Below are 14667 nucleotides of genomic sequence, written 5' to 3' on the forward strand. Positions count from 1 at the left end.
GAAAAGACCACCCTAGTACACCAGACTATAATCAAGAACATATTGGTTATCAAGGGATAAACTCAAACGTCTTAACAGGCTGATAACTAGCAGTGATGTTATTGTGCGTGACTTCTGGTCACGTGACAGCTGTGGGAAGAGGAAGCAACTTGTGGGTACACTTCTGTAGCCAGACCTCTCCGCAGCTCCATTAATTCCTAAGAAAAAAAATCAGCAGTAGAAGCATTAAGATAGTAATGCAGGATACAATAAAAAAAAATTGTGTATTTAGAAAGACAAGATCTTAACAGGAAAAGTATTTCTGCACTAACCTTGAGTTGTTCTTCTGATATAATGACAACAGAATGAGCACTTTCCATGTCTGGTGCTTTGGCACGTTCATGTTGGACCTCTAAAGCTTCTGGGAGGACCCTGGCTTTACCATCAATCACTGCTAGGCTAATTACTGGTGCATGGTGTTTTAACTTGATTTCTTTTGCCAATGTACACATGACTGTATCAGCAGAGCGTTTGTCTGTTGGAACACTTAGATTATAGATGAACACTTGACCACCATTTGTACCAGCCCAAAGAGAAGGGTTATGTGTTCCACCTGCAAAAATGAAAATCAAAATATATCCTGAAGGCTCTGTAGCTCACCTGATTTATGAAGAAACAAGCCTGAAATACTCATATCCCCCACCAATATGATATGTCCAGTTGTGTGCAATGCATTCGCTCCTGTGAACTATGTTCACTGAACCTTTTTGTAAATGGCCTAATTGCAGCACTAAAAAAGATTTGCCTTCTGCAGTTTATGATAGAATATATAACTGTATTTATAATGAGTTCTCTTATTACATAAACAACAAGAGTCATCAGAAAGATGACATATCCCCCCGGCAGCTGTCTGTAAAGTAACCACAAGTAAATGTGCAATTCTGTATGTAATGAGTCAAGAGTTGAATGTTCTTTAAGAAGCATACATTGTTTACCAACAAAAGATCCACCATGGTCGCATCCATATGAAATGGAAAGTAAAACGTGTGTTTCTGTGGCGTTTTTTTATGCAGTTCGGAGTGCTACAGCACTGGCATGATCAGTAAAGAAGTCCAGTGTAGCTCCAAGACAGTGAGTTTGAGAGTGAATGAATTGAGTCATTTTCCGCACATTAAAGAAATCTTCAAGTTTCAGTTTTATTTCATATTACCACCATGCACTGTGATGAAGTATGCTGGTTCGGGTGCCACTTGTTAATTATGTTTTCACAATAATTCACCATGTACCTTGTCCAGTTCCTTTGTCAAGTGGTATACATCTCAATTATGTAATAATTATGGTAATGGTTCTCGGACAACCCTGCATGTATGTTTTTGTAGAATGTGTAAACGGTTTCTGAGTTAAGCGCTTGCTAAGGAAACATTTGTAAAACTCCCAAACTATCAAAAGGCATGAGTTTATCACCAGACCCATTCATATGCCAAGTTTGGTGAAGAAATATTTTACTGTTTTCAAGATCTGTGCCAAGGTTGGTGATTTCAGTCTAAGTCAAAAGTCATTGCCAGGGAAACTCGAATAATAATTTTTATCAAAATCCTTAAGTATCAAATGGCACCAGTTCACCACTGAGCCTATTTATGTGCCAAGTTTGGTGAAGAAATATTGTACGGTTTTCAAGATCTGCTCAGGAAACGAGCACTACCACCATTTTCATTCTAAGTCAAAGACCTTGCGACGGAAATGGGGAAAATATTTTTTTTAAAATCCCTAACCATCAAAAGGCACCAGTTCACCGATAGACCTATCTATGTGCCAAGTTTGGTTAAGATATCTCTCATGGTTTTTGTGTTCTGCTCCGGAAACAAATGTGACGGACGAATGGAAAGACGGCACCCATTCCTATATCCCCCTTCCACTTTGTGGCGGGGATAAAAATTAAATGACACTTCAACCTTATTTGGGTACAAACCTTTACAGTGAGTTTTAGAAATATAGGTGCAAAAGATTCAAGCAAAATGCTTGCCCACCCATCCATGGACATTTTCCCCATCTTGCATTTGTTTTGTTTCCTTTTTCTCCCATATCAAAAGGTGTAGGAATCACATGAAGCAAGGACCTTATCCCACCAACCAATATATGGTGCAATCCAGAAATGAAGGAAGGCCACTTGTAGCCCACGTTCGGTTCATTGCCACTGGATACCTCTAGCTCAGTAATGAAAAAAAATAATGCTGTTCAGTATTCTTCATAGTATTCTGTATAGCAAGTTTCATCTAGAAATATTCAATGGTTTTAGAGATTGGCTCCGGAAACGAGCATTCTCAGGACAAGTCCAATTTGTAGTCATGAAAAATAAATAATTGAAATAGATCTGCTCCGGAAATGGGAAACAGATAAACTTAAGACACCAGTGATCAAACTCATTTGAGATCGTGACCAGTAACTTTAGTGTGTAAACTTTATTTCTCTATCTTAAATAGTTTTTGAGAAAATTTGTCCTTATGAGAAGCAGACGTACGAACCTCGTGGTGGGCCATAACAACCACCTTAGCTGTGGAAGCTAATATTTATATATACTACTCAAACTAGTCAATTTATGAGCATTTGGTCAAATTGCCTAAGACATTATTGCGTGAAACACGTTAATGAACAAAAGTCTGTTGTCATGTGTCACATAATGCCCAAACATGTGAAAAATAGAATACTGACCTGTATATCCCCAGCATAAGGTACATGTATGTGAAATTTTTATTTCAACATCTGCAAAAATGGCTGTCCAATGGCCACACATGATTTTCTTATCATGGCTGTGATCGAGAAAAAACAAATCTTTACCAAAGCAGCAAAGATATGGGTCGGCTGCTCTATGGCATGTTACTCATTGGAAGTGTATCACAGTAACCAGTATCTTAAAATCAGGTTGAGCTTAAAATTAAATTGCAATATTGAAAAGATGTGGGCATCCTCTGTCTTTGGAACAAGCATGCTAAGATTTCAGCTTCAGTGATGTAGTCGCTATTCTGGGGAGACCTTTGCCAGACGATGAACAAACAGACCATGATCCAAGCTTTAACAAGAGTTTGCCACTAACGTGGCTATATCCCCCGCCCCTGTTGCAGAATTTATGACATAATTAAATCTAAACAAACCCTACCCTTTTTTAACCGAGGTGGAACTTGTCATGGAAATTGTAAAAAAAAGAAGAGTTTGGAACCTAAGTCCATCTTGATGCCATGGAAACGTAAAAAAATAAAAATTTCTAAATAGCAAAAGGCACCAGTTCATGTTCCTGACAAACCTGCAAAGTTTGATGAAAAAATATTGAACGGTTTATGAGTTATGCTCCGGAAACGAACCCTACCCTCACAGAATGCTCCGGAAGCGAACCCTACCCTCACAGAACCTAAGTCCATCTTGTTGCCATGGAAACGTAAAAAAATAAAAATTTCTAAAATTTCTAAATAGCAAAAGGCACCAGTTCAGCATGTACCCGACAGACCTGCAAAGTTTGATGAAAAAATATTGAACGGTTTATGAGTTATGCTCCGGAAACGAACCCTACCCTCACAAAACCTATGTCCATCTTGTTGCCATGGAAGTGTAAAAAATAAAAATTTCTAAAACTTCTTAATAGCAAAAGGCACCAGTTCAGAATGTACCTGACAAACCTGCAAAGTTTGATGAAAAAATATTGAATGGTTTATGAGTTATGCTCCGGAAACGAACCCTACCCTCACAGAACCTAAGTCCATCTTGTTGCCATGGAAACGTAAAAAATAAAAATTTCTAAAACTTCTTAATAGCAAAAGGCACCAATTCAGCATGTACCCGACAGACCTGCAAAGTTTGATGAAAAAATATTGAAAGGTTTATGAGTTATGCTCCGGAAACGAACCCTACCCTCACAGAACCTATGTCCATCTTGTTGCCATGGAAACGTAAAAAATAAAAATTTCTAGAATTTCTAAATAGCAAAAGGCACCAGTTCAGCATGTACCTGACAAACCTGCAGAGTTTGATGAAAAAATATTGAAAGGTTTATGAGTTATGCTCCGGAAACGAACCCTACCCTCACAGAACCTAAGTCCATCTTGTTGCCATGGAAATGTAAAAACTAAAAATTTCTAAAATTTCTAAATAGCAAAAGGCACCAGTTCAGCATGTACCTGACAGATCTGCAAAGTTTGATGAATAAATATTGAACGGTTTATGAGTTATGCTCCAGAAACGAAACGTGACGGACGGAGCCCGTTTCTATATCCCCCGCCAACTTTGTTGGGCGGGGGATAATTAACGCATGGCTACAAAGAAGAAACACTAAATATGAAATCTTGGATATGTTACGCATGGTTTCCAAAGCAAAACATGGTGCTGATTAACCAAAGATTCATAAATTACCTGTAACAACAAAGGTATCTGCAAAATACAGACACCTTACCATTGAAGACATGGAATCATCAGCTGTCCTGGCCTCTACAACTCTCTCTACTGGTTTGGAGTCAATGGCTGCTCCTGCTGTTGCTGAAGTGGCCTCTGTTGCATGCTGCTCAATGTGTTGGGTCTCACTGAAACATCCGACAATATTTATCATTGTTAATAATTCTAAGAATACTAACACTTCTACATCATTGCTATAACCCTGTATTTTGGCTGTCATCAAACTATAAAATACCTTTAGATTTACGACAGAAGTCATGTTCACTGCCAGCTGACCCCAAAAGGCCGGAAATCCTCACTGCCCATCTTTCTCCAAAGGTGAGAGGCTACTAGGCAATCACTGCCTGGCCAACACTATAGCCCACAGGGAGTATAACCCATTTAAGTCTGGCTGAACATCACATACTTCTACTGGCAACAAGATACCACTTGACTGCATTCCATGAAGCTGGTTGTAAAGGTTAACATGGAGTATTCCAAACGACAATTATAGGCTGTACAACTGATTCTAAATGCTAGACATAGTTTATCTTTCACTTCAATGGGAAAAAGAATTTGATACAAAAGACTTTCCATAGTCCATGGGAAGTATTGCCACACAATTGCGGCAATATATTTGGCATTCCACAATTTTCTTTTGTTCAGATTTCAAATTTTGAATCGAGACCTCTCAAAATATTTTTTATGTCTTGTCTGGAATGGAAGTAACCATTTTGAAACAAGTGATTAAAGCTCGAGAAAGCTGCTTTCTGAATGGTTTCCTGTTAGTCATTTCATTGGTCGGGTCAAATATTTTGAAAGGTCATTCTCATCTGACCTGTAATGAGAAGCCTCCGACCTTTGGTGTAGCAGTGGTGAGCACTAAGATCTGATGTTAATGAGAATGGAAAAAAAACAGCAAATGATCATACTAAGCTACTCACTCCTACCCCAATATCCAGTAAAATGCTAGGTTGACACCCAAAAAAAAAACTAAGAGGAGAGGACAAAAGCACTGAAAGTAACAATATCACTTGGAAACTAACAAAAGAGGAATTGTTTTCTTTGAAATGGTGACCATTAGTGATCTTAACAGGCTACAATACAACAAGTTCTTAAATGGATGATTTGGATCGTAATGGAAATGGATAATGTCACAAATAAAAAAGGTATAGATATTATGTCAAGCCACTGACTTTCAGTCAGATGAGCCAATAAAAGTACCATAAAATATTTTGTTTCCAATCTTACGTGACTTTCTGTTCCTTGGATTTGTCATCTCTATTCCTCCGCTCTGATCTCCTACGCCTAAGTCTTCGAAAGGATTCTCTCAAAGATTTCTTCAAAGATTTTCTTCTGGACATGGGGGTTTCTGATGTTCCCATTAGATCTTAGAGAAGAAAATAACTCGTATATCATGGTTTGTACAAGTCTTGAAGAGGCCTTAAATGCAAAATTAGAATTCAGACAAAATGCCCTAATAGGCCTGGAACTGGTCACAAATAATCAAAGTCAAGTTTATTTTGCAATTTCACTTTTGAAAAATATAGTTGTGTTCATTTTCCAAGGGAAAGGTACCAGTTTACACTCAAGCATGCCATTTAAATCACCTCTCCAATATTTTGGATTATCTTTTTAAGGTGAGGTGAAATTGGATTTAACGTTACGCCCAAGATTATTGCACTTATATAGCAACGTGCATGTACGTGTGTGTGTTTGTGTGGCTGCTTGTACTAGTCCGGACTGATGCCGATTTATACTGCTAGCCCACTGAGATACCATGCCGCAGTTTAACATGAATACCCCACTCAGACACAGTATACTGACTCCGAGCCGACCAGTCCTTGTTTTAGCCCCTTAATGCCGAGCGCCAGACAGGGTAACAACAAGTACCATCTTTTAACGTCTTTTGGTATGACGCAGCCGGGGATCGAACCCCGTACCTTCCGCTCTCCGGGCGGACGTTCTACCACTAGACCACGGAGGCGGCGATTATCTTTTTAAAACCTTAATAATCCAAATACAATGAACATGAGGGCATATGTATTAAATTAACTTTTTATAGATCTGCTTCTGTAAATAATTTTTTCTCAAAAATTTCAGTTACACGTGCAATGAATAACTGAGTTGGCACGATGTCCTGATTACTTCACACACTTTTTCGCCAAAATTAATGTAAACAATATAGAATGAAATTTTGAATAAAAATAATAAGATTGATTACAAACTTAAATCCAGTTATACATTGAACACTGTTTTTAAACAGACAGTGTAATTACAAGATTAGATTGAGTACTTCAGTACGGATTTGTTGACATGGTATTTCCGGTGTTAGGTGCTCATGGTAATGTCTTTGGGTTTAGGAAAAAAACCATTAAAACTCACTAAGGCATGTATAATGAGCACCCTACTCTACAAAGATGTGTTTTTGGGGAAAAGTGTGCACTATAAACAAGAAAATATGGGTAGTTTTTTTCTTCTTTTTCACGAAAAGAATCCAAAGTTAGTAAAGATGGAAAATTGAAGTAAAACAAGATTGGAAAATATACTTTGTTTTATTATTTCACTATTCCCTGCCTTGCAAGTAACTTTTGAAATTTCATTCAGAATATTTTATGTTTCTGATTAATTATCTGACTTGATCACATTGTATTTCACTTTTCAGGCCATGGCTGAAGCCTCATGTGTGGTTTATGATTTTACAGAGGGAACACTGATGTAGAGTACCGTATAGAGCAAACGAACAGGTGATAAGAAACTTGGTCAGTACAAATTTGAGATAAATAAAAAATCACCAGACATGTTGATTTACCGTTTAAAATGTTGTTTTTGTTCTGCTAGGCATTGTTTTACATGCAGGGATTAAGATTACCTTGTGTATTTTCTCGTAAACCAAGCCAGAAACAGCAAACAGCTGTACACACGTTTTCGGGGAATCTACCAGTAATTTGTTTAAAACTTACCCAATGATATAACTTTACAGGATTTTCATGCAACTATCGGGAAATATGGTATCTGAAACTATTTTTTTATCAGGAATAATACATTCCAATATCATGTTATTTTAGTTGCAGCTTTCACTAAATATTTTTAAAATATACTACTCAAAAGAAGTTAAGGATCACCTGATTCTTTCATATTACAATAGTTAATCTCTCATGCCATGACAGATTAACTTTACCAATATGAATCAGGTGATCCTTAACTTCTTTTGAGTAGTATAATAATAACCCTAAGCATAGCACTTCGGTGCAGCTGATCGCTATTGCCAGTTTGTTTTTTCACATGGAACAATTTGACCAGTCACTGTCGAGGCTCCTGCTCGTGATCGCGAGAACCACATGTTGACCAAAAATCATCAAACTACAACAAATAAGACTTTTAAAGACTCAAAGTATGGCATTTACGATATATGTATCCATTTTCTGTCAATTAAAGTTTTTTTAAGGCGCCAATAGTGGTAATCTGACCGTGTATAAAATGTATATAATTCATAGTACTGAAGCTCTCATTTGATTTGGCCAAAAACACATGACATCATTTCATATCAACTGTAAGCCATCTTCGATTATCCAGTGTTAATTATCTCCATTCTATTATGATACATTATGCCCTGAATCAATTTGCTACCAAAGCTTCCTTATGAACCTTATTTGAATGACTGGTGTCTAAACATAGTCTAACAAGTATTTGTCACAGAGTGACGAAATATCCCCCGCCATATACACCATAGTACCAAATATGAAGACAATCCAGCGATTAGTTCTTGAGATATTGTGGCAACACCGTTTTCCAACTCCCAAAGCAGATTTGCCTGCTGTGACCTTGAAAATGGGGTCAAGGTCACCAAAACCGACTGGTGTCTGCGGTGTCTGTATATACACCATAGTTCCAAATATGAAGACAATCGAGAGGTTTAGTTCTTGAGATATCGCGGCAACACCGTTTTCCAACTCTAAAAGCAGATTTGCCTGCTGTGACCTTGAAAATGGGGTCAAGGTCACCAAAACCGACTGGTGTCTGTATATACACCATAGTTCCAAATATGAAGACAATCGAGAGGTTTAGTTCTTGAGATATCGCGGCAACACCGTTTTCCAACTCTAAAAGCAGATTTGCCTGCTGTGACCTTGAAAATGGGGTCAAGGTCACCAAATCTGACAGGTGTATGCGGTGTCTGTATATACACTATAGTTCCAAATATGAAGACAATCCAGCGATTAGTTCTTGAGATATCGCGGCAACACCGTTTTCCAACTCCAAAAGCAGATTTGCCTGCTGTGACCTTGAAAATGGGGTCAAGGTCACCAAAACCGACTGGTGTCTGCGGTGTCTGTATATACACCATAGTTCCAAATATGAAGACAATCGAGAGGTTTAGTTCTTGAGATATCGCGGCAACACCGTTTTCCAACTCTAAAAGCAGATTTGCCTGCTGTGACCTTGAAAATGGGATCAAGGTCACCAAAACCGACTGGTGTCTGCGGAGTCTGTATATACACTATAGTTCCAAATATGAAGACAATCCAGTGTTTAGTTCTTGAGATATCGCGGCAACACCGTTTTCCAACTCCAAAAGCAGATTTGCCTGCTGTGACCTTGAAAATGGGGTCAAGGTGACCAAAACCGACTGGTGTCTGCGGTGTCTGTATATACACCATAGTTCCAAATATGAAGACAATCCAGTGTTTAGTTCTTGAGATATCGCGGCAACACCGTTTTCCAACTCTAAAAGCAGATTTGTCTGCTGTGACCTTGAAAATGGGATCAAGGTCACCAAAACCGACTGGTGTCTGCGGAGTCTGTATATACACCATAGTTCCAAATATGAAGACAATCCAGTGTTTAGTTCTTGAGATATCGCGGCAACACCGTTTTCCAACTCTAAAAGCAGATTTGTCTGCTGTGACCTTGAAAATGGGATCAAGGTCACCAAAACCGACTGGTGTCTGCAGAGTCTGTATATACACCATAGTTCCAAATATATGAAGACAATCCAGTGTTTAGTTCTTGAGATATCGCGGCAACAAACAGGTGGGACGTACGGACGGACGTACGGACGGTCGTGAATACTATATCCCCCGCTTCGCGCTTTCGCGCGGCGGGGGATAATAAAACTACATGTATTCTGAATGAATTCTCAAATAAATGAGTACAGTGATTGGGTCTTGGTTATTTATCTTAGTGGGGCATAATATAATACCCCTTACTTATTATTCATGAATTATTAATATCAAATGATGTCAAACAATTACATAGAAACAGATTTAATTGATGTTAAGATGAAAAATCATAATCAAAGATTGATCAGTTATACTGTACAGATGCATTGTTGCAAATTTTTACAAAGATGCATAACCCTTCAATTCATCAGTAAATAAATATGCATTAACAAATCTATCATCTATATTCCACCAAGGAGGTACTTTCATGTGTAGAATAAATAAATGATATGTCAAAACTAGGGCTGAAACGATATCCCAGGACACCCATGCATTGCGATTCATTCCATACGATATGGTGTGAGATTTGTGAAGTGCTGTATCTCGATTTTTCACGATATGTTTATTTTGATAAACTTTTTTCAAAGATATGTCTTAAATGAATTTCAAATTCAAACCAATCATAAAAAAACTTAGGGACAATATAATTTCCGTAACACACGTATGTCTTTGAAAATACAACGGCTATGCTAGCTTTGTATATCAGTTGCAGTTCAAAGCTTTCCGATTGGCTGAGTGGTCACAGGGAAAAAGACAAAGCCTGTAACTAACTTTACTAAATCCCAAACGGATTTTAACATGAATGATCAGTCAAACCCAACTCCAGTTGGTCAACTTATTTACAAGAGGCTTTCAAAAACAAATTGCAGGAATGTCAACACGTGCCCGGGTCATTACTAGGAGTATCGGCATGTATATGGCTCTTGATATGAGACCATATTCTGTAGTGGAGAATGTTGGATTCAGAAATCTGCTGCAAACATTAGAGCCCAAATACAAAATTCCATCGAGGACCCATTTTGTGAACATTGTTGTTCCTGGCCTGTATGCTAATACCAGGGATCACGTCCTTGAAACTCTGACAAATGCATGTTCATTAGCCCAAACTACCGATGGATGGACTTCACCTGCATGTGAAAGTTATGTGACAATAACTGCACACTATATAACTGCAGAATGGAAACGGGAAAACCCAGTTCTACAAACAAGGCCCTTGCATGAAAGCCACACTGGTAGCAACCTAGCTAATGTTCTAATTCATGCATTAGAAGAATGGAAAGTTTTTGTTGAGAAGTTTGAAACTATTCCAGTATGCAGTGACAATGCCAGTAATATTGTTTCTGCTCAACAGGCATGTCTCACCCCTGATCATGTTTGACAAGCTCATATTGCTACTTTACTTTACTTACTTAAATCATTCCATCCGGAGTGTTCTGTTGGTTGCAATAATTATAATTGTTTTTAATTGTTTTTGCCTCACTGTGAAAATGACAAGTTACTGGTACTTATCTAGTCCATGTATAGGACTGTTACTTTGATGTTTGTCTTATGGCATTTCAAAATACTGCAGACTTTCGTGTATTTGAAATGTTAATGAAAACTGTTTAGTGTTTGAAAATATCTTTTATTTGAATTCATTTTATTTGTATTATGTATCATACATGATCACAAACATGTAGGACTGTTACTTTTGTGTTTGATAGCCATTACATGGAAATGGCAGATTCATTAAGTTAAAATACTCATTACAGTATATATTTTATGAATCATGAACATTCATTCACGTTCATTTAATTTTTCATTTTAACAAATTAAGTTTAATTCATTTATCTCGTCTTTTCTTGTCACTATGTGTATCGTAGGGTATAGATATACATATCAAATCATGATGTAAGTATCGAGATACGTATTGTATCGTTACCAAGGTGTATCGTTGCAGACCTAGTCAAAACTGTTCTACATTTAAAATCATACTATAAACGTAAGAGCAGAAATCACTACAAATCCCAAATTTTATACAAAACTAACACTGAAAATGTTTATTACATTTCTTTTTGTTTTTTTATGCCGCACTCTGCATTATTCCAACTATATGACGGTGGTCTGTAAATAATCGAGTCTGGACCAGACAATCCAGCATCGATCAATGCAATTGGTATACGATGACTTGCCAACCAAACCAGTGAGTCTGACCACCTGATCCCATTAGTTGCTTTTTACAACAAGCATAGTCGCCTTTTATGGCAAGCATTGGTTGCTGATGACCTGTTCTAACCCGGATCTTCATGGGTCCGCTAAAATGTAGGATATTAGTCTTTTATTCTATCAGGAAAAATGTGAAAAATATTTGAATCACCCACCCCATTTGCTGAAAGAACGACTGAGTGGGTGAATATGGTTTTACGCCGCTTTTAGCAACATTCCAGCAATATCACGGCGGGGCACACCGGAAAATGTGGGGAATCAAGCCCAAGTCTTCGGCGTGACGAGCCAACGCACAAGGCTACTCCAAAGCCCCACTATTTGCTGAAATAAATCCAGCAGGCAGGGTTATGAGATGTGCAGGAAATTCAGCAAGGTAAAGTTTAAGATACCAACCTGTTGCATTTAGTGTACATCTCGTGGACACTTCTTTTTTCTGTACATAGTCAAACAAACCAAAGCCATGGGCAGTGCCAGCAGCCACTCTGAAATGAAAGTATTACACACTTTCAAAAAAATCTTAAGACAAAAACTGGCTGGAAACAAACAATATGCATTCATATTGCCCATTATAAAAGAGTATCTGAACCTGAATGTGGCCAAAGACAGAAAGAAACTAAGTATTTGTTTCACAAGCAAAAATAGAAGCAGCCCCTCCACCACTACCACCACCATTTCCTCAAAGCTTCTACATTCTTTCAAAGTGACCTTGATTCAAGAATATTTCACTTATTGCACGGCACCAGGCTATGGGTTTTGAGGAAATTACATGGGGGACTGGGGATGTTGGAAAGATGGAAACAAACTTTTAAAAGAAACCATATCTTTGTCTCACACATGCATAGTGGGATGTATACATACAAAATACATACATAATTATGAAAATATTTTTTAAAACAAACCTAAATGTAAATCATTACACTACATTATGACTGTCCCGGACAATGATCGAAGTGAGACGAGGTCTGTCATAGGGAAAAGAGAGAAAGGTTGACCCAGGTTCTGTGTTGGACAGCATGAATAATTGACATCAGACTACAGGACTAAACATACAGTATGTTTAGCATTTGGGAGGTAACTCTTATCAGGAAGTGCAGATCATGGTTATAAGAAAAGTACATACTCGCATCGTTGCAGGAGTAAAATTCTAAGAAAATCTGCGTGTCTCCACTGATCTTGTTATCTCATAGTCGCACCAACAGGTGGTTGAAGCAAGAAATTTAACGTGTGCCTAAAGTTGCGATTGTGCCAACAGGTAGGGAACCAGTCCAGATCTATCCGACCTATTTCCCCATATAGCAATTTGCTGAAGTGAAACGTTGACCCATTTCCGTAAAGCGGGTCTGTCGAGAGGGACAGGGACAGGTGAACAGCATATCGCTATACGGAAAAAAAGATTCCAGTTTCTGTGTTGTGAGATATTAGCACTTTTGAACAATGTGAATAATTGATGTGTCAGGCAACAGGAGTAAACATGTTACCATTAGGGACTTAACTCTCATAAGTTTTGTTTGTTTGTTTGTTTGTTCTTTAATGCCACACTCAGCAATATTCCAACTATATGACGGTGGTCTGTAACATAATCAGTCTGGACCAGACAATCCAGTGATGGACATCATTAGCATTCATCCATGCAATTGGGATCGATGACATGTATCAACCAGTCAGCGAGCCTTACCACCCGATCCCGTTAGTCGCCTCTTATGACAAGCATAGTCGCCTTTTACGGCAAGTATTCTACCCTGGAATCTTCACGGATCAACTCTCATAAGAGAAGTATGGTTATGGTTAAACATAACACATTAAAAACGATGTTGTTTCAATTGTAACAATGTCTGCATGTCTCCACAAATCTACTTCATTACAAGACCTGTGAAGATCCGGGGTAGAATAGGTCTTCAGGAACCCATGCTTGCTGCAAAAGGCGACTATGCTTGTCGTAAGATGCGACTATCAGGATCTGGTGGTCAGACTCGCTGACTTGGTTGATGCATGTCATCAATCCTAATTGCGTGGATCGATGCTCATGACATCAATCACTGGATTGTCTGGTCCAGACTCGATTATTTACAGACTGCAGTCATATAGCTGGAATATTGCTGAGTGCTGCGTAAAACAAAACAAACCAACTTCATTACAAAATAATATTACAACAATGTAGCGATTAATCATGCATATATTTTTTATAACTTTATATATCAATGTCAACAGTATTATGTATTACCATTACGATTGTGTTGACTTAATACCCTTTGTTCCTTGAAAACAATCACAAATGAAGTCAACGCAGTGAAAATATATTACTAATTTTGTTTTCATAATATGGTGGTTTTCTAATTTCATATTATATAAATAATTAAACTGAATTGTGCCATATTCTGATTCTGAAGGTACCACATGCACATTACAATTTGTTTTATTTTCTAGGTTACACATGTGTGCTTAATGACATCAATAGATAGATATGCTACAAAACTTATTTGCTCCATGTTGATCAAAGTTATATTGTACTGTCCATTCCCACGTGTGTACATGTGAGCTTGCCCGAGATACCATCCTGTAGTTTAACATGGATACGCCACTTAGACAGTATACCGACTCCTGGACACCCATCCTTGTTTTATCCCCCCAATCCTGGATGCCTGTATGGGTAACAAGTACCACCAAAAGTCCATTCAGTGGGCAGATGCTCCATCCACTAAACCACAGAGACAGTCTTGGACTATACAGCAGTTAATGAAAAGCTTTAGCAATCACGACAACCTTAGAGATATTAAATTTCATCATATGACTATCTTAAACACTCATGCAAGTTCTTGTGTAAAAGTTTTCTTCACACCTAGTTCATGCTGAGGGACCATGATCTCAATGTCATCCAATTATATGTCATACAAATTCCCTAGTGGTATATAAAAAGTATGAAATATTTTTCTTCCATCCTGCCTTGCATGTTTCGTATAATTACCTGTAAAACAAGTTAAATATTGGCGCAGCATTTAGGCATATTATACAACCTTACATAGGAAATAACCATATATCTTACGTATAAAACAAGATCGCTGATTGT

General features: G+C 37.9%; 1 protein-coding gene across 4 annotated transcripts in view; it reads right to left on the reverse strand.

Annotated features, from left to right (window-relative positions):
* Positions 1–14667, reverse strand: part of LOC124117940 (lethal(2) giant larvae protein homolog 1-like) — a 211738-nt gene that overhangs the window by 69730 nt on the left and 127341 nt on the right. For all 4 annotated transcript variants that reach the window (XM_046479958.1, XM_046479955.1, XM_046479956.1 and 1 more), the window contains exons 16-19: positions 11997–12085; positions 5647–5785; positions 4378–4544; positions 312–592 (exon numbers count right to left, since the gene is read on the reverse strand). In XM_046479958.1, the coding sequence (XP_046335914.1) occupies positions 312–592; positions 4378–4544; positions 5647–5785; positions 11997–12085 (676 nt within the window). The remainder of the gene's footprint in view (positions 1–311; positions 593–4377; positions 4545–5646; positions 5786–11996; positions 12086–14667) is intronic.

The sequence above is a fragment of the Haliotis rufescens genome, unplaced genomic scaffold, assembly GCF_023055435.1.
Source record: "Haliotis rufescens isolate VD_foot unplaced genomic scaffold, xgHalRufe1.0.p SCAF_28, whole genome shotgun sequence".
NCBI lineage: Eukaryota > Metazoa > Mollusca > Gastropoda > Lepetellida > Haliotidae > Haliotis > Haliotis rufescens.